Raw genomic sequence first — 26,613 nt, 5'->3', positions numbered from 1 at the left:
TTTCAGTCACATCCAGTAATTTATAAAATTCATATTGCTAGAATTGACCATACTTGATGCAACTTGAAGCTTGTGTGATTTGTTATGAAGCCTTTCTCATCATCAGAGTTTATGATGATTATTCTTTGCAGTTTGACCTTACAGTGTAATTTAGGAAAAGGTCAGTCACACAACATTACTCTCTCTTACTCAGGAGAACAGTTTTGACCTCGGCAGTGCATGTTGACATTGGGGGTTGGACATACAGACCAGACCGTGTCAAATATATAAGGCTTTAACTCTGCATAATTTCTGTCTGATTTGTTCCACTGTTGCAACCGACTCCACAGTAGTTTGCTGTTCTTTCATCTGCATGGCAAATTGGCAAAATTATACTCTCCTCCACTGCTTCCTGTTTACATTGGTGATTCATACGATTTATCATCTCCCTAGCCTTACTGTAATGGTTTTGCCCTTTTGACTGCTGAGCATTTGTAAAGTGTTCAGTTTATACCTCAAACAAATATAAAGTAGCAAATAATAGAAAATAAAGTTGAATTAATTTGTACATAGAACATGACCATACGATCGCACAGCGTTTTCTCGACTGCAGTGCATTTGTTTCTAGCCACATATTTGTTGCCATTGGACTTCCACGTGGGTCTGTACTGCCGTGGTCACAGTTTTTTCTTGAGTAATGAACAGTAGTGACTTCAGATCCATTGCCCACTAGACTCGTAAAACATGGTTGATCTGACATAAGGTGTTATGAAAAGTATCTATATGCCATGGGCTTGCTGTTTATGTGCATGTCTAGTATTTTTAAACTCCATTCCAGAATATTTTCATGAAGGAGTGAAGAGCTTACTTATCCTGTAACAGTATTTACATGATATTAAAGAATGATATTTTAGTTCTAGAATTGTTACAAATAATATTATCACCTTCCCTCCTCTCCCGAGTCAAGCACTGTATATTGACACAAGAATGAACAAGTTGGTATTGACTGGACCCTTCCTAAGGCACCGAATGGTGAATATGAACAAGGTCCAGGTCTGATCCAGCTCAACTAGGGTGCCCAATAGATCGGCTTTCTGTCCCCCCCCCCCCCCCCCTCCCTACATGAAGCAGAATCCAGCTTCCCAAATTCTGTAATTTTATAACTCTCACAGTGGGCAGCTTATAAAAGAACAATCTCACATACCGTTGTCAGAAACTTTAATTTGACTACAAGTGACATGTTCATAAAAGTAAACCGAAAAGTGAGACTTCATAAGTATCTGCAACATGTAACTTGGGCTTCATACTGTGCAATAGGAAAGTAGCACATGTAACAAATCAGATAAACAAATAATGTTCTTTGAATGATGGAAGATAAAGATAATATAAAGTTAGCATGGAAGTTGGGCCATGTAGGTATATATGTTTATGTAACTAGCCAACTAGAAGAAATTACTGCAATATGTTTGTTTGTCCAACAGTGATTAACATTGCCCCAATGAAGGTGTAAGAAACTGAAAATATGAATATTGTACTAAGATGTGTCATTGTTGTACTGGTTTTATATTATGTTATACAGCATGAAAATAATAGATAATTTCAGCATATTTAATAATTACTACTCAGTATATGAGACTGAGTAATGTATGTAACATGTGAAGCAGTCTGTGTTATGTATGATATATGCTCTGAAGATCGTGCAATGACTGAAATGTATAGCCACCAGTAAATAAGCCTGTGTTGATTGTAACTTTCTAACAGAGAATATAACATCGTACTTGGAAGGAAAGCAAAATGTTTTATGTTAGGAAGAGTTGGCTCCAGGTATTTATCATAGAATTAAGTGTATCTATTGTTGCATTCTAATGAACTCTGTGGAGCAGAGTCCTCAAAGTTAATATGTAGTACACGTTCAATAAATTGCTTCCCTTTCGTGGAATGTGAAGGTTCATTACTGTGCTTGCAAAAGCCAGCCAGTGGTTCCTGTCCTGGGCTAGATCAGTTCAAACCCTCCAACCCTAGTTGTGTGAGATCCATTTTAATATTAGCCTACCTTCCTGTTGTTGAATCTGTTCCTGGTTATAGAATGCTGTTATACAAGTAAAATCATAAGTTATTGCCTTGAGGCACTGGACAGATTTGTCATTCTATGAATATATATATATATATTCACCACAGACACACTACCTAGAGTCCATTTCAACATATAAAAAGTGTCCTTTGTCCTAGAAGTTTCTCCCACCAGAAGTCCTGTGTACTGTTAGAGCTAGTAGATCCTATATATGAAACATGGCATTCATTCCTACTTCAGACCTACCATAGTAATACCAAATACACCCTTTGCATGCACACTGGCAAAATTACATTGTTGTTTCAAATGATGACAGTTTTCAGTCCAGTAGTGATAATACTGTAAGTAAATTCTAAAATGTTTGTTTTGTAGAGTGAGTTTCTTTTAGACATTTTCCTACAGGTCTGTATTTGTAAAGCCAAACGTCACAACTGCAACATTACGAGGAAAAGTGGCATATGGCGGAAATTTTTTGCAAAGTTACATGGTGTCGGAACACAGTACTACGATAAAATGTACTGGAACATGTTATTGAACAAATATGCATTTAGAATTACCTGAAATTCTAATATTCAGTTGAGTAATATTGTACTTACACTACTGACGGAACACTGTAATTTCAGCACAAAAATCCCCCAATCTTATTGGATAGATTTTTGTTTCCCGCTCCCATACTGGTGAAATTACGTTCTTTCATCAGTAGTAAATGTGCCATGTTATTACTCAATTCAGTAATAGAATTGTAGGCAATTCCAAAATGGATATTTGCCCAATAAAATTTTCCATTATTTACATATATGCACGTACGAGTCTTCACACTTTGTAATTTGCAAGTTTTGCGTCATATATGCGCCTTTTGCTCGTAATATCACGTATGACGTTGACATTACAAATGGCGATCTAACAAAATGTCGTAAAAATTCACTGACGAAACAAATTACTTGCAGTATTATTACTATTGGTCTGAATACTGTCATGGCGCTGATACTTTTGATGCATCTGTGTGCGCAGCAGAGTGTGTATTCGGTATTACTATGGCGGGTCAACAACAACATAAGCACGATGTGAAGTAAACGAAAGCTACTTCACCTGTACAAGTTCCGAAACTCTTAGTAGTGCAAGAGGCTTGGTGGTCTTGGGGGTATGAGGCAAGCCTAGGACCCCAGGAATACAGAGGGCCACCAGGAACAACTTCACAATTCATCAGGAAGTTCCAAATTTATTATCAGTAAGAAAGCCTCGTGGTCTAGGGGGCTAAGACACTAGACCAGTAATGCGGAGATCGCAAGTTCGAGTCCGCCGGGCGGCAGAAGATTTTTGTCAACAGCTGAAAGAGCCACCTGGTAACGAATTTTTGTAGCTGCACTAGTAAAAATGAAGAGGCTGGGGGTTATGAGGGAAGACTAGGACCCCCAGTAATATATTATGCCACCAGGAACAACTTCATAATTAATCAGGAAGTTCCAAAATCATTATTAGTAACAAAGCCCCGTGGTCTAGGGGGCTAAGGCACTAGACCAGTAATGCGGAGATCGCAAGTTCGATCCCACCGGGCGGCAGAAGGATTTTTGACAGCAGAGCCACCTGGTAACGAATTTTTGTAGCTGCACTAGTAAAATTTTTATTAGTGTGGCAGCAATTTTTAGTTCCAAATTTTGCCACCGAAAAATTTTCTCAGCGCTGTAATAATTTTTAGTTCCGAATTCCTCCGATAGATGGCATAACAATGCACTCTGAAGACTTTTAGTACCATTTGTCGATAACAGATGGCGTATGAATGCACTTAAAACACGCAAAAAAATTTATTAGCGTGGCAGGAATTTTACTTTGTACGCTAAATTTTTCATATTTCGTAGTTCCAACTCCTCCACTAGATGGCATAGGCATGTACTCAAAGAAATTATAGTACCATTAATCGCCAAAAGATGGCGTATGCATGCACTCAAAATAGTCGAAAAAAATTATTAGCGTGGCAGGAATTTTACTTTGTACGCTAAATTTCTCATATTTCATAGTACCAACCCTTCCAATAGATGGCATGAACATGCACTCAAAGAAATTATAGTACCATTTACCGGCAACAGATGGCGTATGCATGCACTTTCTAGAGGCAACAAACTTTATTAGCGTGGCAGGAATTTTGTTTTGTACGCTAAATTTCTCATATTTCATAGTTCCCAACTCTTCCAATAGATGGCAGAGCATGCACCCAAGAAAATTATAGTACCGATTGCCAATAAGAGATGGCGCATGCACGCACTGAAGCAGACGAAGATTATTATTACTAGGTTGGTCAGGAATTTTATAAGGTATTGCATAATCGGGAATTCTCTTGCCAATACGTGGCACGCTAACACAGCTAAGAACTTTATTGAACTACAAACAGCACATTAATGTAGGCATTGAAATATTATCGTCCACCTGTTAATTTAAAAGTGACAAGCATTTTCAATTCATACCACACTTAATACTATTAAAATGCATACCTTCAGAAACACTGCTTAATAAAAACAATCAGCACATTAGAAAGGAATTCCAAGACACAAATACAAGACACATGTAAGATAAAGGAGAAAAGTGAAATGCAGACAATTCTATACTTAGACATGAATGACAGACTTAATATGTTTGTTGTAAACCACATACACAATTCAATGTGGTGTTATTACACCACACTTAACCTCAAAATAAGAAATACATGTCTCCCTATTGTATCTTATCAATAACATTGCCTCTGCTATGGTAACCATTAATGAGAATGAATTTCCATTAAAAGGCCAATACAAAATAGTAAAAAATTAACAAGATAATATGCTGAGAACCTGTGCCCATAGCATTTCTCATATTCTTTGTACCAGACATTTTTCCACACATCAACACACACAGTACCCCAAACAACATGTTTCAATACTCTTCCCCCCAGCCCTAGCTTAAGCATGAAGAATGGTAATAAATTAGCAGCATTGTATGAATGACTGATACATGACAAGCATGACACAGGAGAAATTCAGTTTATAAAATACTATACTGGTTAAGAACTATAAATAATATAAAGGCAGAAACGTTGACAAAGAAACAGCGGAACAGACTGATGCAATTACAGAACAGACAGGTCATCTTTTTGCTACTGTCAATCTGCACTGCTAAATGCAAATAAAATGTCAGTAAACTTCTACCAGACTACAGCCATCTTTAAAGGTACAATCTTCCCTCCACTGGATGGACAGACACATGATACATCCATCAAGAAACCTCATTTCTGGGCTCAGATATGAACTGAGGCCTCCTGAATAAGAAACAGGTATATGCATTTATGCTTGTGGCTCTTATAATTATAATTATGCTGAATACCTAAAAATGTAAAATGACATACTACACGCAATTTTCCATACAAGGTATTCTACAGTTTTAATAAATTTAGTGTATACAGGGGCCTGCAGTTCTTTATAAAGAAATATGTAATCATTAAACCATGACACAAAATTTAATAACAAATGTTCAACACTCAGAATTCTAAAAGGCAATAAAATTGTGAATGAGCAAAAGCACCTAGACACATGACAACTATAACCCATAAAAGCAAAATTTGAAGTTTTGCCATCATAGTAGGCAATATTAAAGGCTGAGGCTTTTTACTTTTTAAATTTTTCTGCTTTGATGGGGGGGGGGGGGGGGGCTACAAAGCATTTTCAAGTGTGAAGTGCAAGAACAAGATTAACAGGATTCTAATTACTGTAGTCAGTTATGAAAAGTCGATTCACTCAGAGGCAAGAAACTAAACCCACATCTTTCAAATAACTGACAAAATCATAAATTGGAACATTCGCCCTACATAATAATCAGGAGAGTTGCAGCTGTAATCCTAGCAACTCAGGACATCCCCAACTAGACCGCATTATCAACTGGAACATGGCTCTATACTAAAACCTCTACTAAACATGACTAAACGACCAAATTTCAAACTCCGCACTTTCCACGGAAAGATGTGCACTAAGAGGCTACCATGACACTGCCTTTCCTTTTGTGCAATATGAGAAGTGCAAGTGTTATCATCTAAAGAAATATGCCTAGAGAACATGACCTTTACCACTTCATAGCCTTTGTACATATTTGATCCTAACAAAACGAACACCACTCATTACATTCAATATTCTTGGAGTACATGGCAGCTCTAGGGCCAGGACTCTCCAGCTTTCATGTTTTATTTCTACTCTGCAAGTGCAAATACTGGTATATGAAAGTTGCAGCCAGTATCATCATATTGCCATCAAAAGCAAATCAGATTATGGAAGATTTCCTTTGAAAGAGGAACCTTGCAGTCCACATAAACCAGCTCAGTAAAATCATTAACAAGTTCTCTCACCTCTGTGGTGCAGTCATCCTTTGGTAGCTAATAGAATGCTTAGCTAGCCAATGAATTCCTTGCCTTTTATAGAACATGAGTGTTTTCAAAAGCCCATCATTGGGCCCAGTCCAAAGCCAGATGAATCCAAACCACACATTTTTCCGAATTTACTCCTATGTCCTCCATGTGGTCACTTCCCTTCTGGCTTTCCAACCAAAATTTTGTATGCACATCTTATCTCCCACATGCATGCTACTTGCCCATCGCAGCCTCCTTGATGTAACCATCATATTTAGTGAAAAGAGCAGAGTTCATTGTGCTATTTTCTATTCATTTCATCCCTCTTAGATCCTATTCTCCTAAGCATAATACCCTCAATATGTGTTCTTCCCATAATGCATGAGGCAAGTTTTGTACACATAAGTTAAATTATAATGTTCTATATTTTAAACTTTACATTTCATTTAGCAGGCAAGAATACAAAAGAATGTTAACGGTATCACTGGGTAAAAACATCTCCAAATTTTGTACAACTGCTCACTGCTATGTACTGACAGTAGTAATTCAATACATTTCAAATGGATTATTAAACACACATCACTGTGACTATACAAGAGGCCATGTAGGTCACATCATGGTGTAACCCACTTGCACATCAGCCATCTTTCAACTCAAAGTACAAAGATGTCTTATCCCTATTCTCCTGTGCCTAACATATCGAAAATCTTTCATCTAATGAACTTCTTCCATGACACAAGAACTCTTCACTCTGCTGTATCAAACATTGTTCTACACAGTGGACATCTTCACCATTTAACATAACACTTTGTTTATTTCAGTTTCAATACAATTTTTTGTCTAAATAGAACGTGCCAGGAATGGGCTGCACAACTTTTTTTTATCATTCTGTATTATGGCAAGAACACAACACTTATGATTGCTTGATTCACAACCCCATGAAGATCAGGTATAGTTTTGTAAACTACATACATTTTAGCAATATAATCCACTCTTAAGCTTGCATTACTTTATATACCACTGGAAAACTTATTTCTTAATTTTCAATGCTCTAAAGTCAAAGTTTCAACATCTCTGATAGATTAAGTTAGACGGTTAAAAATCTGGCAAAGTCCAAATATCTGGTAACAAATCAAAACTGTATTCAATGAGATATCAAGATCTGATTAAATTCTGGGAATACATACTAGCATGCAGACGAGATTCATCTGGATCAGAATAAGAACCAGTGGCAGTCTCATTTGAACACAACATACCCTCAGGTTCCATAAAAGTTAGGGAATTCCACTAATTGTGTGTGCCAGTAGCAAAAGGGCAGCATCATTAATTACACTTTGCACAAAAGATCAATTAGTAAGGCTGTTCTGTAAGTAAATTATGCAACTACCTACATGAGTTAATATACTTTTTGAACTACATGATTTTATGCCAAGATGTATTTATATTTTTAAACTGAGGGATTTGGAACCTGATACAACTGGTAGGACACTACTAGCAGCATCTTCTATATACCTTTGATTTCAAAGACTCATTACCACAAACATGTCTGCAAAGGACCTGCTCTCAAGAATCCAAATTCCACTAAATGGTTGAAAGACAGGGCAAACATACTTCTTGAATACTGACAACCAAGACTTTAGAAAGGGCCACATAATGAGATGAAATTTAGTACTCTGCAAAACTTTGTAGAGGATAGGAACAATTACTCTCCATTTCTAAGTGAATATGCATATGAAACATGCTCACTTTCATGTATAGAATGACTACAAAGTTCTAAATTTGCAACAAGTAACTAGCAAAATATACAAAAGTGTTTTTTATTGCAACTGCAATAGTCAAGTTCCTACATGATGCCTGACTTCCTTTCATATAGTCTTCTAGCTCTTCATAACTCCTTGAATGTATATTTTATTTTCTTTCACAAATTTCATAAATTAAAAGAATTCTGCCATAATAGGCTTCCATAAAATTGAAATTCAATTAAATATTAACATTTCTGTAGCATATCCACTCCAACCAAAACTGTTCATTCCTTTATTTGTCTGCTGTCATGATGCGGCTGCCTCTTAATGGAACCTGGTAGTCTTCTGGCATTCACACGTGTGTAGATTCCATCACATTCTTATCTTTGTATTTTATGTCAATCCTGCTTGAAACAGTTTTCATTACATCCCAACATTTTAAACTAATAACAGAGGAAAAGGCACTGAGATTATTTGGGCCCAGAATAAAGACAGTGGCAGGAGGCTGGAAAAAACTGCATGACGTAGAGTGCTGTAATTTCTAGTCTCCACCAATTGTTACTCAGATGATCAAATCAAGGATGAGATGGGCAGGGAATATAGCATGCATGAAGAGATTAGAAATGCACCACAACATTTTATATGAAAAACATAAGGAAAAACTGGAAGGCCCATGAACGTATGGGAGAATAATGTTGAAATGTAGAAACAGGGTGGAAGGATAATATTGAGATGTTCAAATAGGATGGTAGGACATGGAGTGGATTCACCTGGTTAGGATAAGTACAGGGACTGGTGCAAAAAAACCTTCTGTTCCATAAAGGAGAGATGTAATTTCCCTGAGCTAATATTAGCCTTTCAAAAACTCTGCTCTATGGAGGTAGGTAGCCAGTACTTTCAGACTTGTTTAATTTCTTCCTCAACTCCTGTGTATATTAGAATTCGTTCCAGTTTTCCTTACTTCTATCAATATTATCACAAGGGAACAGGCTTCCTAAGAATCCAAAATATTTTCAAAATTATTACATAACTGGGTTTCCTTTCTGCGACCTCTTGTCACACCGCCAGTCCATTAATAAACAAATATAGCAATGGGTTTGCCATAAAATAGATCACGATCGCTCCTCAGTGCACTGTGCTTACTCATTTCAGGCACAATTTTGTACAATTTTTAAGTGGCATAACAGTGTTATACATCTGTGAGGGCAGTTCTATTACAATGGCCCAATTACTCCTTTTAGCCATTCCCTGCCTTTATCCTTCTCACATGTACATTTATTTGTGAACCCAGATGTCTTTACACCTGCCACCTCCAGCTTTATCTTCCATCCTATCACTTGTAACACTTATCTCCTCATGACCATTTCTTGCATCTTTGTTTCCATGTAATTCTGCTGTACTAACATCTTGATACTTTATACTGTTTTCTTTGACTTTCTCATCTCTTCAACTGCTTTCTCTTTTCCGTTTCCCACTATTCCACTGCTCCTTCCTACTGAGCCTCTTTTTCACTGTTAGACCCATTACAAAGTTATCTTCATCTGTTTCACAGTTTTAACTTGCACTTTTCATTCCTCTTGCACCACAACTAAATGCTTCTTCACTGAATAAAAATTTTGTTACATACATTGCCAACAAACTAGCTGTCTCCAGAAAATATTCTGTGCAGACAGCCCAAATCCTGTGATGCAATAGTTAAAAATACATGCACAGCGACTGCTGAAGTCCTTGAATACCAGAATGACATACAGCCATCAGCAGATAATTGTTAAGAATCCTTCAGTGACAAGAAACACAGCAAGTACTCTTCATCAACTGCTGAGAACCACAACACTTCAGGTCAGGCTGATTAAGGCTCCAGGCAGACTATTGGCACAGTCAGACAACTTTGAAGATTTCCGTCTTCTGGGTTGTTGCGCTGTGTAGTCTGGTCGATGTTAACCAACGTTTCAGAGGTCATTCTGCCTCCGTCATCAGGGCGACAACTTTCTTCACAAGTACGAAGTGACATTTTGAAAGTTGCAGAATACAAAATGAACAGTCTAATGAGGTATAAATAACTTAAACACTTGACAATAAATACAGCAGAATGTCTGATTTGCAGTTATGGAAGTTTGCAGTCCCTCAGATAAAACTAATTCCTTCTTCCATTCAAGTTATTGACAATAAAGCTGTTATGCTTCATAAAGAAAGCTGTTACTTCAGAGCAGCTTAATAAAACATACGAAACAAGCATTTACATCAAGTTACTGTAAAACCAAATGCAGTGTCCCCTTTCTTAATCATATTTAATGAAGAAAAGGAATGTAAATTTCAGCTACTGCTTTCAACACACTACATAACAAGAGATATTCCTATCCTCTTAAACTTTTGCAATAACCAATTCCTTCAAAGTCTGAATGTTTGCACCACAAATAGTTTCCATAAGTCAAAACTTGGCTGAGTTTGATTTGAAGCAAGGGCAAAAAAATTCTCTTCCCCACCATGCCCTCAGAATGGGTCTGGGATCTCTCTGGGAGCTATTTGCCACACTCATCCCATTAAGCAAAGAGGCCAACAATTGAGAGTTCTCCTCCACACACCTTTCAGGCATGAAGCTTAAGCACAGCCACAACTTTACCTCTTAACCAAAACTCTGTTCTGTAACTGCATCAGTAAAGGCAAGACCACATACTAAAATCTTATCTTACGTTTTACCTTGATCTGGTCTTCTTCCTCCAAGTGTGCTAGACTGATCCATTCTCTCTTCTTCTCTTCACTTCTCTTCTGTCATGCAGCGTCTTTCCTTTCAATGTTGCAGCAAATACAGTTCTCGTTCATACATTATTGTAAAGATGGCTGTTGTCTATTATACAATTAACCTCCTTATTTACATTACAAGTTTATTAATGAAGGAGTTATTTGTAACATCTGTTTTTTTAATATTTACTAAAATGTTCTACCATCATAACCTAGACTCACCACTCTTAATACACTTTCATAGATAGTAAAAACCAGAAAAAATGGTACCAGAGACCTTCCACCAGACACTGCAAAAAAGAATGAAGGAAGGCCAAATTTTCTTTGGCTCCCAGCAAGCAACAGTGCCAGAGTTCTTAACCTGTGGGGAGCACTGGAATCAAGAGAATATGGGGATTCTGCTCCGTAAAATTTTATTTATAATTAAGCTGATAGACAAAGTCCAAGAAAACAATTTTGCACTGTCAGAAACCAAACTTCATGGGGATTCCAGACAAGCACTGAACATTTTGGACCACAAAAGATAGCAAAAATGCAGTTCAATCACTTTTGATACATATAATGTCCAAGGTTCACATGACCATAAAATGAAAATCAAAAGTTGCTGAATATCAATTAGGAAGCAATGCAGAATCTAGTCTTGACTCTGACTAGTAGATATATAATTTTCCAATGAAGAACAAGGACTAACGTACAATGTGTGACAATTTAGTTCCTCAAATGCCCCAGTAAAAGCTGCATTTAATTACTTGCATACTAATGGTTGCAGTCCTTCAAAGTGGTCTCCTCGTGCATGAATACACTCAGTGAATCAGTCTCTGCTACTCAAAACATTTCTGAAATTCCTCTTCTGGAATGCTCATCAGGATGGTTGTCCATGAGGCCTGATAATCTGTGGTCCTTCAGTGTCTTCAGATTAAACTGCATGGGACCAAATCTGACACACATAATGGATGGTCCAATTCCAATATCAATTTTTTGGCCAAAAACTATCTGACAGCAAGCGTATCATGAGCAAATGTACTGTCATGAATCAAGCATCAGGCAAGAGTTCAGGTCTTCTCCAACAAACAGCCTTTCCAATATTTCAAAATGAAAATGCTGGTTCACTGTTCAACCACGTTCAACAACAAACAGTGCCATTGTGATCAGAGGTGAGACAAATCAGTCTTCACTTGGGCTCAATGTGTGTGTCTTTATTGGTCTCAGTTACTTCTTCCATTGTACGCTTTGTTGTTTCATTTCTGGATCACATTGAAAGCATCATTATTCATAACCCATGATAACTATCCAAAAAGCCGTTTCCTTCCACCAACTGACAAGAGAGAACAGAACCTCGCACTGCGACTACTTCCAGTTATCAGACAAAATTCGTGGCACCTTTTTTGAAACTTTCCTCATTCCCAAATCTTCAGTCAAAACCTTCCTCACAGTTTCTCTTCCTAATTTAGTTGCTCTGCTACAATTTGTACACTTAATCATCTGTCATAACAAACCAATTTCCTCACTTTTCCTACATTTTCATCTGTCCAGAGTTTTTGAACACCCAGTTCTTGCATTGTCTTTGGAATCTTCCCGACCCTCTATGATTTTATGCCACTTAAACTAAACTTTTTCATGGCATCAGCACTGCAATCTGTTAACATCTGCTGAGATTCACTTGCACTTTTGCCTAACTTTGCATAAAATATAATACACTGCTCCAAAAAACTATCACTCATTTATCTGCCAAGACAAAACACACACTTGCGTAATTGCCACTGCTTCACTACTACCTTATTAGCTTAACCAACACAAAACCACAGACATGATGCTGCTTGGTTATTCCTCTTGCTACCTGATGTGACATGCAGGCATTCCAGGAACTTCATCACATTTCAAACAATATTTTCAATTCACCAAAAAATACATATTAATGGATAGCTTCAACAAACTTCTGATGTGTAACTACAAGGGGCAGAATATTTCTTAAGATGTTGACAGTCAATGACCTATTTAAAAAAATTGTCGGTTTACTTAAACCAAGGGTTCATTAGAGCCTGCAACCAGTCGCTATCTTGAACATATGAGATTTATGGTGAAACAAAGAAGAGAAAATTAAATAGTCCACATGATGGATATAAAAAACAGTTGCCTGAAATATCTTTGTCATCAATTTGAATCAATATTATAAGGTTATAATTTTACAATTATTTTATGTAACCACTACTAAATATTTTTCACTTATAATCTGAATTCTGCAGTTCTAAGATACAAGGTCTCTGATACCAAATACATGTACTGAAATTTCTTACGTTCGCATTTTTGAGTCATTTCAAAATGATGCATACCTGCTATTTCATACGTGTTATTTTAGTGTGTTTAACAGTATCACAGTTCTACCTTACCACAAGCTAAACAATATTACCCAATCTATTAACTTTAACAATGCCACTCACATGAACCACAGAAAGTATAAACATTTTGGGAAGAAGTGTGTTACTCCAGACCGATCTTACAAGGACTATTGTACTGTAACTGGCAAACAACTTTGAATAAGCATCTGACTATGGGCCTAACTGCATGATAAATGACTATCCTGAACTGAAACTGAGAAAGATGTTTCCAGCAAGGTGTGGCCCAAGACTTCTATTATGGTCACTGAGGGTTGCCCATAATGGTCTCACACACCAAGGACTTTCCCATGATTATACTTTCAGTGAAAGTTTGAAGGTGAAAAACTCTCAGTTCATCTATACACAAACAATATTTCTTCTGTTTATAATTTACACAAATCACAAATATGGACTGAACCTAACCACTGACAACCAGGGAAGCTAATATGATATTTTTAGAAAAACCAGATGTCACACATTTAACACAACAAAATGTAAGAATTTTATGCACCAAAACTTTTAATATGCAATTAAAAAGTCACTGCTATTATGAACATTAAATTTCAAGGTACCAATAGTAGACAATTTTAGTCAGTCAATGAATAGATATGGCAGTTTCATGTTGGTATACTTCATACTTGTCAAATAAGAAAATATGGAATGGTACAATGACATATGGACACTGTCAAAAATTATAAAACATTACAAAGGTAAATAAAGTGGAGCAAAGTTCAAATATTTGGAAACAGTAAAAAAACCAGAATTCCATTCACAAGGAAATTAAGAGCAGACTAAATTCAGGGACTGTTTACTCAGTCTTCCTTATGCTATCTGAAAATGTAGAGTTCAAAATACACGAAACTAAAATTGTTTCAACTGTTTTGTACGTGTGTGACACCTGGTCTTGTGTTAGGGGAAGAACACATTATATTTTGTATGGCCGTTAAGATACTGCACTATATCTTTATGAGTCTGCCTCTTTGTTGTTATTGTGCATGCTGGCTTCATGTTCAGAGTATACACTTTAAAAACTACAAAATGTGGTAAATCTGCTTGAGACATCTGTCTGACATTTGTAACACAACATGTTTGACTTTAGAGGAACAGAGCTTTCAAAATAAACAATAATTCTGCTGCAGACTACATATTTGTGTGTTGCATATGCAAATTTTTGTTTCCTATTACCTTTAATTGATATCTTTTAAGCAAAACACAATATACAATATGTCTGCACATACTGTGGGAATTTCTTTGCATAAACCCCATATAGTGGGGCTGAAATGAAAAATTAGCTAGTGCTCTAAAATGAACAGTATGGAGTATTGCAAATGAAGCTTCTACTAAAATCATTTTAAAAAATGCATTTACATGGAACATTTACCTACTCACTTTTGGTACTCATCACAGATGATGGCAGACACTGCAATAATAAGCAACAAATAAATATGAGGGGCAGACAAAAAGTTCTCGGAATTGTGGTATAGCACTGTAATGGTAGGACATATGGTAACGCTTACCTAATCACCTTCAAAGTAGGACCCTTGCGCACGCGCACACACACACTTGTTACATCGATCCTGCTATTGTTGGAAGGCGGAAGGCTTCGTTTGGAATCTTCCTGAGTTCGGCCGTCACATTCGATTTGATGTCCTCCATGGTTGCGAAACTCGCCCCCTTGAGGCCCATTTCAGAGCAGGGAAGAGCCAGAAGTCACTCGGAGCGAGATCCAGAGAGTATGGTGGTTGGGTGATGATGGGAATGCTTTTCTCGGCGAGGAATTGCTGCACAACCAGCGATGTGTGGCTCAGTGCATTATCGTAATGCAGAAACCACTCACCCTGTCACTTGTCGCGCCGATTCCTCCGCGTAACCTCTGCAACGAACTCATGGTGCACCACACCGTCGATGTCAAAGAATGCCATGAGCATCACTTTTCCTTGGATCGGACGAGGCGTGATTTCTTTGGTCGGGGAGATGACGCTGTGTGCCACTCCGATGACTGGATGGACTGAGGAAGTACATGACACATCCATCAAGAAACCTGGTTTCTGGGCTCAGATATGAACTCAGGCCTCTGGCTCTTATAGACAATTGTAATACTGTTGAATACCTAAAAATGTAAAATGGCATACTACACACTGCAACTCAAAGAGTACAGACTACACGCAATTTTCCATACAAGGTATTCTACAGTTTTAATAAATTTAGTGTATACAGGGACCTACAGGTCTTTATAAACAAACATGTAATCATTAAACCATTGCACAAAATTTAATAACGAATGTTCTATACTCAGAGTTCTAAATGACAATAAAATTGTAAATAAGCAAAAGCACCTAGACACATGACAACTCAAACCCCATAAAAGCAAAATATGAAGTTAAGCAATCATAGTAGGCAATATAAAAGGCTGAGGCATTTTACATTTTAAATTTCTCTGCTTTGATGTTGGGGGCCCTACAAAGCATTTTAAAGTGTGAAGTGCAAGAACAAGATTAACAGGATTCTAATTACTGTAGTCAGTTATGAAAAGATGATTCACTCAGAGGCAAGAAACTAGACCCACATCTTTCAAATAACTGACAATATCACAAATTGGAACATCCGCCCTACGTAATAATAATCAGGAGGGTTGCAGCTGTAATCCTAGCAACTCAGGACATCCAAACTTGACCACATTATAAACTGGAACATGGCTCTATACTAAAACCTCTACTAAACATGACTAAAGGACCAAATTTCAAACTCCACGATTTGCAGTATGCACTTTCCATGGAAAGATGTGCTCAAAGATGCTACTGACACTGCCCTTCCATTTGTGCAATATGAGAAGTGCAAGTGTTATCATCTAAAGAACTATGCCTAGAGAACATGACCTTTACCACTTCATAGCCTTTGTACATATTTGATCCTAACAAAACGAACAACACTCATTACATCTGTTTTAAGGTGTTTTTGCTTTGTCAATTATTGTGTTTTTGCTGATCGTATTTTTAGTTTTAAGAGTGGTCCTATAATTTTTATTTTTCCATATTCTTGCAATCATCTGCCAAGACCTGTATCCAGGTGGATGTGTTGAGACAGTTGGATGACATATGTTGTCCAATGATGAAGACTAGCCGTATATAACAGACCCAAATAAGTAGGCACCACTTGCTTGAAGACAGAAAATAAATCAGGAATTTGTGCATGCTGATTACTTGTTACATAATCATATAAATGCTCTGAAGAACTGGATTTCATTTGGTATGTTTTTACCTGGACCTGAATGTGGAGTTAGCTGGCTCAGGTGGTATATTTTCATCTCTTAAGGCCACTCTTAAATGTCATGGCCCTAACAATTCAATTCCTAGGGTGTAGCTGAAGAACCACTTCAAACAAAATGGTGAACTGACTGCCTCTCAAATACCATGCCTAGTTCAGCACTGCTGCAGATCCTGCAAATCATTGCAGTCCTGACTTAAAATACATGAAAGTATTTACATCATACATAAAAATCTAGCACCACAGCAAAAAGTTCAATACATTTCAGATGTATTAGGTGAATGGGTTTTGATACATAGAAGTATTATTTATTAAATTCAATTTTAATCAAAAAAGGGGAACACTGACCACCACTTCATGATTAGACCAAACATTTTTAAACATCTTTCAACGAACACCGACGACAAAGGGAATCTGGAGTAGTTTTTTTGTTGAGAGAAGGCTATTAATGTGCCCATCAAATATGGTGAGAACTGAATTTCTAACGACTTCCAAAACTTGGGGGAAAAAACGTGGAATTACTGACCAGTACGAATACCATCTTATCAGCTTTTTGTGACGAACTAATTCTATATGCATAATGTAACAACCTTGTAATTTTAATTAACACTGGCATAAATTTAAATAGTTCAACAAGTTTATTCAATGACAAATCACACATGCCGACACATGGCATCTCAACTAGTCTTGATTTACAACAATATCTGACATCAAAAGCCCCTACCAATAACATAAGTTGATGAAAATCAATTCTTGTGGAGGTAATGCGTTCAGACTGTATAATAAGGAAAACACCAATAAATAAATTCCAAAGTATCTTGACCCCACGAACAACCATTTTGAAAGAGAACAGGAAGGCAGACGGAAAAGTGAAAGGTTGAATTTTGTGCGTCTGCGCAGTGTTGCTAAACGCTATTACGATTCTAGAATGTTCTGGCATGGATAACCACTCACAGATAACCTACCAACATAAGATGGCGATTGGATGACGAGAAAGTTCGTTTTCCCAACCCGATTGAACAGCTGTCACAGACACAGAAAATATCAGCAAACAGATTCGTATCTGTGTGTTAGACATCGCCACAACACAGCCAGCCATTTTCTCAATGTTAAACATTGGCTAATGTCCCTATGTCGTCACGAATACATTGTGCTGCCATCTATTCCATCGGCAGTAACACCAATATAATTAACTAGTGGGAACAATTAGTATTAAATCATGGTTGGTGCCATTTCCATGAGCTTAGTCGGTAACAACGCTTAGTACCATCCGACTTACTAGAAGCTTCTATCTATAACGCAGGAACATTTAATATTAAAAATCTGAAGAGGGCAGTTCTGGTATATGGAACGAGGCAGTCTAGAATATTCATAAACAAAATTAACATTTTCTCTCCTCTTACTTCCTTATCCAATACAATATTCCCTCCAGCTATGTTTAGTATTCCAACCAAAATTTTTACATATCTCTTGCCCAAAGTTTCTTCTTCATTTAATAAATATGTAATTCATAAAATCATTACCACTACATGCATAATAAATGCATACAATACGTGGTAAATCTGTTTGAGGCATCTGTTTTGACATTTGTAACAGCATGCTTGACTCCAAAAGCATGGAGCTTTCAAAATAAATAATTCTGCTTCAGATTGCATATTTATTTGTTGCATATGCAAAATGTAAGTTTCCAATCACTTCTGACATCTTTTAAGCAGAGCAGAGTAGAGTTTATTTACATTCCATAGATCCTTCTTAGGACTCAACCAAAGGATGTAGAACATGTCATTTCATACAATAACATACACTTCAGAACTTTCAACACAAGTACAAGAACATATTTCACATATCAATGTACATAAATTTCAGATTCTGCAATACAAGTATGAAAAATAATTTTACAAATTAATATACATAAACCTCAGAATTTTAAATATAGATACAAAACTTGCTTTACATATACGTAGATTATGGATATAAAGCTTAAACATTTTCAGCAGAGATGAAATCATCTACAGAATAGAAGGAGTGAGTAAAGAGGTAATCTTTCAACGCAGGCTTGAATACCTTTATATCATAATTTAGACTTTTAATTGTTGGTGGAAGATTATTAAATAACTTGATACCTGTATAGTACACTCCTTTCTGATATTTAGTAAAGTTAGCATTTGGCACATAGAGATCATGTTTACATCTTGTATTTAAATTATGTACATCTGTATTTCTTTTAAATTTATCCATGTTTTCAACCACAAATGATAGCAAGCAGAGTATAAATTCACTTGCAAGTGGAAGTATATTAAATTTAAGAAATAATTTTCTACAAGATACCCTGCTTTTGACAATGGCCATTATTCTAATTATTTTCTTTTGCATGTAAGAAACTAAATTACTGTGTGTTGAATTTCCCCAAAAGATTAATCCATATGCCACTACAGAGTGAAAGTAAGCAAAGTAAACTAGCTTTAAAGTATCTATTGTCATGAGTGGTACAACTGTTCTCATAGCAAAGCATGCAGAGCTTAATTTGGGAATAATATACTCAATGTGTTTCTTCCAATTTAAGGTATTGTCGACTTGTAAGCCAAGGAATTTGTTTGTTTCAACTTCCACAATTAATTTTTCTTCAAAACCTATATTTAACCTAGGATATGTCTTGTGCTTAGTAACATAGGTTGTATGTATATGCCTCCATCTCTCATAATTATTTTGATAAATGTGGTAAAAATGTTAATAGTATATGTACATCAACTAACAATACAACCATGTCAACTTTAATGTGTGTGTGTGTGTGTGTGGGGGGGGGGGGGTTACTGTACAATCCCAATACTGCAAAATGAAATTAATGATTTTTTTTACTTCTGAATTTCACATTTATAGATTTAGCAGACAGAAACTATAAATTGTGCAATGTTAAATTAAGCACATACCTTGTTAATTTAGTATGAAATACATGTTACTTTTTATAAATATAGACAGCTCAACTCCCTGGTCTCATTTCAGTGAACAATGACTGGTTTCAGAAAATGTTCAAACACAAGTGTCACCTTTACTACTAAAATTAGTACAATATATATTAATTTTTATAAAGAAAATATGATGAAGGGGGAATGAGGGAGGAGGAAAAAGGGTAACTGGATTCAGTACTCAAATTTTCAGAATTTACTATTAAAAAGCAAAGGGGAAGTACCTGGAAGCTGTATGTTTCTATTACATACTATATTCTAATTTAAAAAGTGAAAATATTAAGAAAGCTTCAAGCCTTTTAGACAATTATAATTTCCCAAATGTGATCATTTTTGTTATACATATTCCAAACTTTGCTCATGTTAAATTTGGTTACCTTGACTGCTCAGATTTAAATGCCTGTTAAATGAGGGCAAAAAGCATATAATAGCATTATAATCTATATTGGACAAAGTGGTAGATTACAGAGGCTAGGCAGACAGATTCTTAGTAAGCAAGATGTGTAATGAATCATTTAGAAACTATATAAAATGCCCTTATCACTCCCATTTGAGCATCTGAAGGTATCAGCATTATAAAAGATGGGATGCAATCTGATGGAATAATGTTCTAACCTAATTTCATGCAAACTGGTCAACAGATCAAAGCACAGATCAGAGCACAGTGACTGGAAATTCTGGCAGCCCTTCCCCCCACAACCAAATGAGTGGACCAACTGTAACACATGAGTGAGTGCATAAGGTACTTCAAACCCCCAGTCTTAAACTCCAGTGTCTAGTACTATTATCAAGGAGGCCTGAATTTGCATTCACAAACTGACCTCCAAAGGCTGGAACATAAAGTATCAATGGATTTCTAGCTATTGCAGCCTCCCTGGCAACGAAACTTCCGATGGCTTAGGGGGGGAACCTGCAACTTGGACCTACCAGTTACACCAACCCACGTGTTAAAAGCTAAAAAATTAGATTAAGCTGGCCATCGCCGAGAAAGGGATTAGGAAACCTGTATGAATGGGAAGTATCGCATCTCCTTGAGAAAAACATTCCACCACTCCTCCCAAGAGAGATATTTGTGGCTAATTTTAGAGCCTTGACTGGTCATGATTTACCTACAGAAGCACTGTCATATAATCGAAATTTCGAATACAGACATGGCCATCTGCAAAGAAAGCACCATAAACACTTCATTTGGCAACGTGGAGGCTTGGGGAAAAGAAAAGACTCGCTAAACTACATAAAACTTGCCACACGATACTAGTCTACTCGTGAATTTTTGGCCGAAAGCCGACTTTGAACTGCTGTCGGATAAAAATAAAAAAAACATTCACCGTACTACGTAACCAGGGGATGTAGATGTAATTTATGCAATATAGTTGTTGTGATTACCTTATTCTGCTATTTGTAGAATGTAACAGTCCTGGAATTATCAAGGAACATCGTTGTAACTCAAGTAGTTCAATAAGATTATTCCATGACAAATCACACATTCCGAAACGTTGTATTTCCACGTATTTTATACAGTAATTTCGGCATCAAAACTACCTACCTACAATATTAGTCGAAGAAGATAAATTCTTGCCGACTTTATACGTACAAACTACACATTTATAACAGTAAATACACCAAGTAACACCAATAAATAACGTACAAATCTTCCTACACCAAGTACAGCCATTTTGTAACGGATTACCAAACTACTTACGACTACGAACAACGTACAAGAGTACGCATTTGCGCAATGCTGCTCTGTGCAATCATGATGTACCAGATTCTAGAACATTTAAGTCATAGATAATCAATCAGAGATAGCCTACCAACAGAAAACGATGACGATTGAACGCCAGGGGCCCAAACTACTAAAGACACAGTTAATACCAACATACTGCGGGTCAGAGATTATTTTATTTAACATCGATTCTCATTTGTCGATATTCATTTATGTGCCTTCTTACCTTCCATTTAGCATGAATTTACGTTTTTACAGAAACTTTTCTTGTTTTGAAACATTTATATTGTTTCAAAATACATGATCGTCTAATTTTAATTTTGACAGGCACAAAAACTTAAAATTTCCCACAATGACATAATTATCAATGTGATATTGTGGCGCGCCGTAGGAATGACTGTGAATATTGTCCCATAAAGTTCGCGAAGTCAGGAGTTATTGAGACAAAGCATATTTATCAAAGGACAAGCAACCATTACGCCAATTGTGCAAGTGACTTCAATAGAATGGTTAGAACAAAGGCTGATTCCAGTTTTGTTAAAGGTAGCATATATTCTTGGTCGGTTGATTCATATTCCCGTCAGGCAGAATCATATAACCATTACAAACGTGAAATTCTATTTTTATTTTTAGCTGCTGGTGCAAAAGCACCCCGTAAGATAAGTTTTTCAGCGCACAGCTGTGGAGGTGCAAGTTCTTCTGATTGTGGCAAAGGTGAGTTTGTTTTTACAGTTAGGTTAATTAATGCCATTGTGGATATATTATTAACATCATTTGACATGTTGACAGTGAAGCAGAATATAGGAGGGAACCCATATTTCCCTCATGAAACACCTTCTTGGCAGAAAGAGATAACAAGCTTTTTTAAATCAGCTGCAGTGGATTCCATGAAGAAAACTCAAATCCCATCAAATGAGGAAAGCAGTCAAGAAATCACTATGGTATTGTAATAACTGTTTTAAGCATTCACAGTGATTCACTATTAATGTTGGCCCTGCTTTTGGATGTTTGCTATGTAACTGGTGTTTGAGAGGAACATACAGCCTATATAAGAATTAAAGTTACAAGCCATGGTGATGGAAATGTTCCTCTGAAATGTCAGAATTGTACTGTTTGTATTTTTAATAAGAAATGAAACAATTCACAATAACTGCATGCTTTTTAAATGGTTTTCTTTCTTCCCCATTTCAGGAAGCCGGGGATTCATCTGCAAAGGATGCTTCTCAACCATAGCATTAAGGCTGTTAAATATGAATGTCACTGTGTTTAACTTTCATCTTAAAGATATGTGCATGTTAACTCTTTTGTGCAATTAACAAATGAGAACCTCTACTTAAAATAGATTCTTGTGTTGTCTTGCGGTATGTTTATTAAGTGCAGGGCTGGCCAGGATGAGCTTTGGACCTTCACACATTTTGTATTGGGTCTATACAGGAAAAGAAAAAACAGTGACAGTTTATGAACAAAGGAAGATGTCTAGGAAGGAGAAATGAAAAACTAATGACAGGTAAATTAGAACAATTGTTTGGTATAATTGCTCATATAGGAAATCTTCCACGTTTTCCTTTCTAAGGAAAACAAAATGTTCTAAAGTTGCTTTAAGGTTTAAAGTCTGGTTTGCTGAACCCTGCTGATATTTTAACCATGTCTCAATTTTAGAATGTCTATTTTATGTATAATTGATGTTTCGGAATAACCTTTGTAATGTTATATATTGAAATACAAGTTTTTTTTAGCATAATCATAATTAAAACTTTCTTATACACGAGCAGCAAAATTTGCTAAACCTTCTCATATGGGGATGTAACCTTTATCAGCTATGCCTTGTGGTCAGCAGCTGACTGTGCATCACAGTAGCATACCCCTAAACCATGGATTTGTAGTATAGCTGGCATCCCCATAATATAGGGGTTTCAATCCCCTAATCCTGTATGATACAGGTTAAATCCTTATACTACAGGGATGCCTGCTAGATGTTAAGTCTGGAGAAGTCTAATGAAAGCAGTATTCTATTCCAACACATAGCCAGGTGGACAGTGATTAAACCATTATGCACAGCTGAAAGGAATTAAATAATTGACTGAGAGCTTCACACAATATTCATCTGAAATATATAAAATCATGCATACAAACAAAACTGTTTACACTTTGAAAAACACTTAGTGCCAAATGCGTTTCAACCTCATGCAGTCATCAAAAGCATTAATTGATTAGTCTATTAAATCATACAATTCATAAGATGGTTGTTTGTTTTAAAGCAGTGCATTATATATTTCAGATAAATATTCAACACTGCACAGTATGCAAGGTTTTAAGCTTAACACAAATCTATCACACCATTTGATGGTGAAGGAGCTGTACAAAACTTACCAAACCTAGTGTCTCAACATTACTTTTATGAAACATTTTTGAAAATAATACACTGATAACATTAACAATGCATTCTTGTATACAACATTAATTTATATTTTAACAGAACTTAAATCTGAACTTGCAGTAGGCACTTGACACAAAACATCGTTGCAGACAAAAACAAACTCTTTTGTTACTTACTCTTAGGCAACAACTGAGAAAGGAATGAAACGTCAGCATAAAAATACTAATTCAGTGCTGACAACATAACAGCAGTGAACCAGTTTTATGGAATGTGAGTATGATACTGCCATGCTGGTACATGTATTAAGCAAGACCCTACATTCTGTGTACTTTTTTGAGACCAGTGCTATCCTAACAACAATGTGACCTTGGTTGGTCTATTCTATGGCAGTAACTGTGAATTTTCCTACAACAGTAACAATGGCATGATTTGGCCTTGCAATCTTACCAAAAAAAATTAGCTGGAAAATGCATTTAGAATTTGACTGATGTTCTAACCTACCATGCAGCCCAATCTCTTGATCATGCAATGATCTGCATCCCTATCTGTAGCCACCATAATGAAACTGAATGGAAACTGTTTAGAAGTCCTCTACTCCCACTTCTGGCAAAGAACGCAAATAAGAACAGCCTAACATGTAAGTTAAACAATGGCAATATTCAGATGGACACTAACATCTAGCACATTCTAGTACATTTACTATGATACAGGATATTGAGGTATTGCTAGTAAATGATATTGATCCCTATGGACTAGAGGAAAATAACAGAAAGTCTGGCTACAAGTTGCCAGGATTCAGTCTACGCTGGAGGTCCATGGCTACGTCATCCACAGATATGAGCTTCTCTATCGGAATACACGACAACTCACCCCCAACATTTGGGGGTGGCATCCATTTCTCCTTAGCCTTGGTCTCTGCCTCTTTGGCAGAAGCCTCTCGGGCTCTGCGTTCCTTCAGTTTGAGCGAAAATATAGCCACACTGCGGGCTCGTTTCATCAGACTCTGTTTCACCCTCGTCTTCTTGGCAGCAGCTGCTTCAGCTGCCAGTTCATCTCCTTTGGGAGTTATGGTAGGGGTTGTAGCAGGTGGTGCTGTAGCTGCACCAGGGGTTGAATCATCACCTTCCTGGCTAGATACAGTACGGCTACTATCAGATGAAGCCTCCTTTTCAGGAGAAAAACGAAATTTAGAACGAGTGTGAGCTGCAACCCAGGGAGGGGCAGAACGCAAGAGATCTGAATCCGAGGATGCTGCAAGGTCTTTATGTGCAATACAGTCGGTGCTACGCCGCAAGTCACCCCCAGAAGCACTCCCCATCTCTGGTTCACTTCCCTTACGGGCAGGATCTAGCCCAAGTCTTCGTGTCCAATCCACCCCATGTGGTCCAATTGTCAGATGGTAGCCCAATGTCTCACCCTCAGGGCCCAACCAGTCTCGTGACTTTTTTGGGAGACTCCTTGCTATACCTGGAGAGAGGTGTTTGCTCTCCACCGGTGAAGAGCGTATAGTGGGTAGAGTGGGCTCTTCCATAGGGGGTGCTGCATTTTCAACAACTGGTGTTGGAAGGTTTTCCTCAGCTATGGGTGTATTATTTCCTGGCGTGTGATTTGCTTCCTCTCCACCAGTATCAGTACTTACTTCATTCGCTGGAGAAACAACAAATCTACAACCAAACACACAGATCTAAGTGACATTCTAGGGTTTGAAAGCAGTACCATCTCACCACATTTTGAGAGGACTGAAACCCATACTTAACTGGGGAGTCAGTCATTTTCAAATATGAAAATTCATCATTCTCATTTGAAAGATGCTTGAGAGAGGAGAGTGGGATGCACTGGATTTGCTATGAAGTTGTGAGGCTCTGGACTCAAGGTGCTTAATTAAAAGTATTAAGCAAAGGGAGACACAAAATTCTATATATAATAAAAAAAAAAATAATAATAATAATAATAATAATAATAATATTAAATTAAATTTTAGGGAAATAAATTACATGACAGTCTGAGGCATACTTGGGAGGACAATACTATAAATGAATCTTGTGTATTAGGCAAGGATGAGGATTTTGTATAAACTGGTAAATCCAACTACAGATTTACTGACCGTCCTATAACCAGTCCTGGTGGTGGAATTGTGACATCAGGTGCTGGTGAAGCAGTTGTGGAGGAAAGGCGACGACACGCTTCTCGTCGAGCAAACTCTACTTTGGCCATTTCTGTAGCAACCCACTCAGGAAGGTCGGGGATTGCGCACATTATTATGAACCGCAGTGACAACATTATGTGCTGTAAGAAAAGCAGATGATGCATTTCAGACACACTGTGTTCTTTCAACATGATTTGGCAGGTTTCGGGATCTCAACGTTCCTCATGTGCTGTGAAATATGTACTTAATGTCTCTCTGGGGAACAATGGAGGGATGGCATTTCTACTGGAACCTCCAAATTTCAGAGAGTGTTTATAATCGTCTTTCTCAATTGGTTTCAATCAGAACTATGCAACACAACCTGACATTACAGCCTGATCCACATCAGAGTACATTACTAAATATTTAATTATGTAATTAAAGGTAGTTGTTATAATTAATTTGTAGTAAGTTCATAACATATAACTTACAAATTTAGAATGCTTCTTAATTCATCCCCCACAATAACAACAAAGGGCTACATAAAATATTTTCTGATATCTAGGAGGCTGTGCAACTGAAATTTGAAGCCACATAATTCAGAGGCCCATTTTTTTATGGCACTGCTTGGTAGTTGCCTTGAGGGACTCTATTAGAGCTCATTTCTTCAATGGCAAACTTGTAATTTATGAAGTTGTGTCACACAAAGCCTGTCAGAAAGTAGCATCTCTACATAAAAATCTGTCAAATAATATTGCTTTAGTTCTTTTATTTTGTCTGAAAAATTCACATCATCATCTTTTCCTTTCTTTCTTGAAAGTAACAGTGAATGTTGGTGTTTTGGGTTGAAATGTCATGTGGACTTGTAAGTAGATACAAACACTTCAGA

At 36.9% G+C, this 26,613-nt stretch overlaps 2 protein-coding genes across 4 annotated transcripts in view; one reads left to right on the top strand and one right to left on the bottom strand.

Moving 5' to 3' along the window:
• Window positions 1–4,401: 4,401 nt before the first annotated feature.
• wwk (anoctamin 8 white walker) overlaps window positions 4,402–26,613 on the bottom strand; it is a 39,292-nt gene continuing 17,080 nt past the window's right edge. Inside the window, exons 15-19 of one of the 3 annotated variants that reach the window (XM_087358200.1) lie at window positions 25,704–25,885; window positions 21,199–25,263; window positions 16,528–16,706; window positions 14,787–15,379; window positions 4,402–14,689 (exon numbers count right to left, since the gene is read on the bottom strand). In XM_087358200.1, the coding sequence (XP_087214326.1) occupies window positions 24,378–25,263; window positions 25,704–25,885 (1,068 nt within the window). In that variant the 3' untranslated portion in view covers window positions 4,402–14,689; window positions 14,787–15,379; window positions 16,528–16,706; window positions 21,199–24,377. Of the gene's footprint in view, window positions 15,380–16,527; window positions 16,707–21,198; window positions 25,264–25,703; window positions 25,886–26,613 lie in introns of all 3 variants that reach the window. The other 2 variants (XM_087358199.1, XM_087358201.1) reach the window with 2 other exon arrangements.
• LOC110839093 (PCNA-associated factor) lies at window positions 21,630–22,963 on the top strand. Its single transcript, XM_022082950.2, has 4 exons — window positions 21,630–21,765; window positions 21,856–21,936; window positions 22,012–22,163; window positions 22,414–22,963. The coding sequence occupies exons 1-4, from the start codon at window positions 21,729–21,731 to the stop codon at window positions 22,453–22,455; spliced, it is 312 nt and encodes a 103-aa protein (XP_021938642.1). The 5' UTR covers window positions 21,630–21,728; the 3' UTR covers window positions 22,456–22,963.

Source organism: Zootermopsis nevadensis, unplaced genomic scaffold (genome assembly GCF_977971745.1).
Source record: "Zootermopsis nevadensis isolate Lab colony 2312 unplaced genomic scaffold, Znev_1.0 Znev_ptg000029l, whole genome shotgun sequence".
NCBI classification, from domain to species: Eukaryota; Metazoa; Arthropoda; class Insecta; order Blattodea; family Termopsidae; genus Zootermopsis; species Zootermopsis nevadensis.
Note: the sequence above shows the minus strand (reverse complement) of the source record. Positions and strands in the feature narration are given on the sequence as shown.

Excerpts from the sequence above, each read along its gene's own strand:
- LOC110839093 (XM_022082950.2), top strand. The coding sequence starts at position 21,729 with ATGGTTAGAACAAAGGCTGATTCCAGTTTTGTTAAAG. Across the intron at positions 21,766-21,855 it reads TGATTCCAGTTTTGTTAAAG|CTGCTGGTGCAAAAGCACCC; the intron begins GTAGCATATATT and ends TTTTATTTTTAG. Across the intron at positions 22,164-22,413 it reads GCAGTCAAGAAATCACTATG|GAAGCCGGGGATTCATCTGC; the intron begins GTATTGTAATAA and ends TCCCCATTTCAG.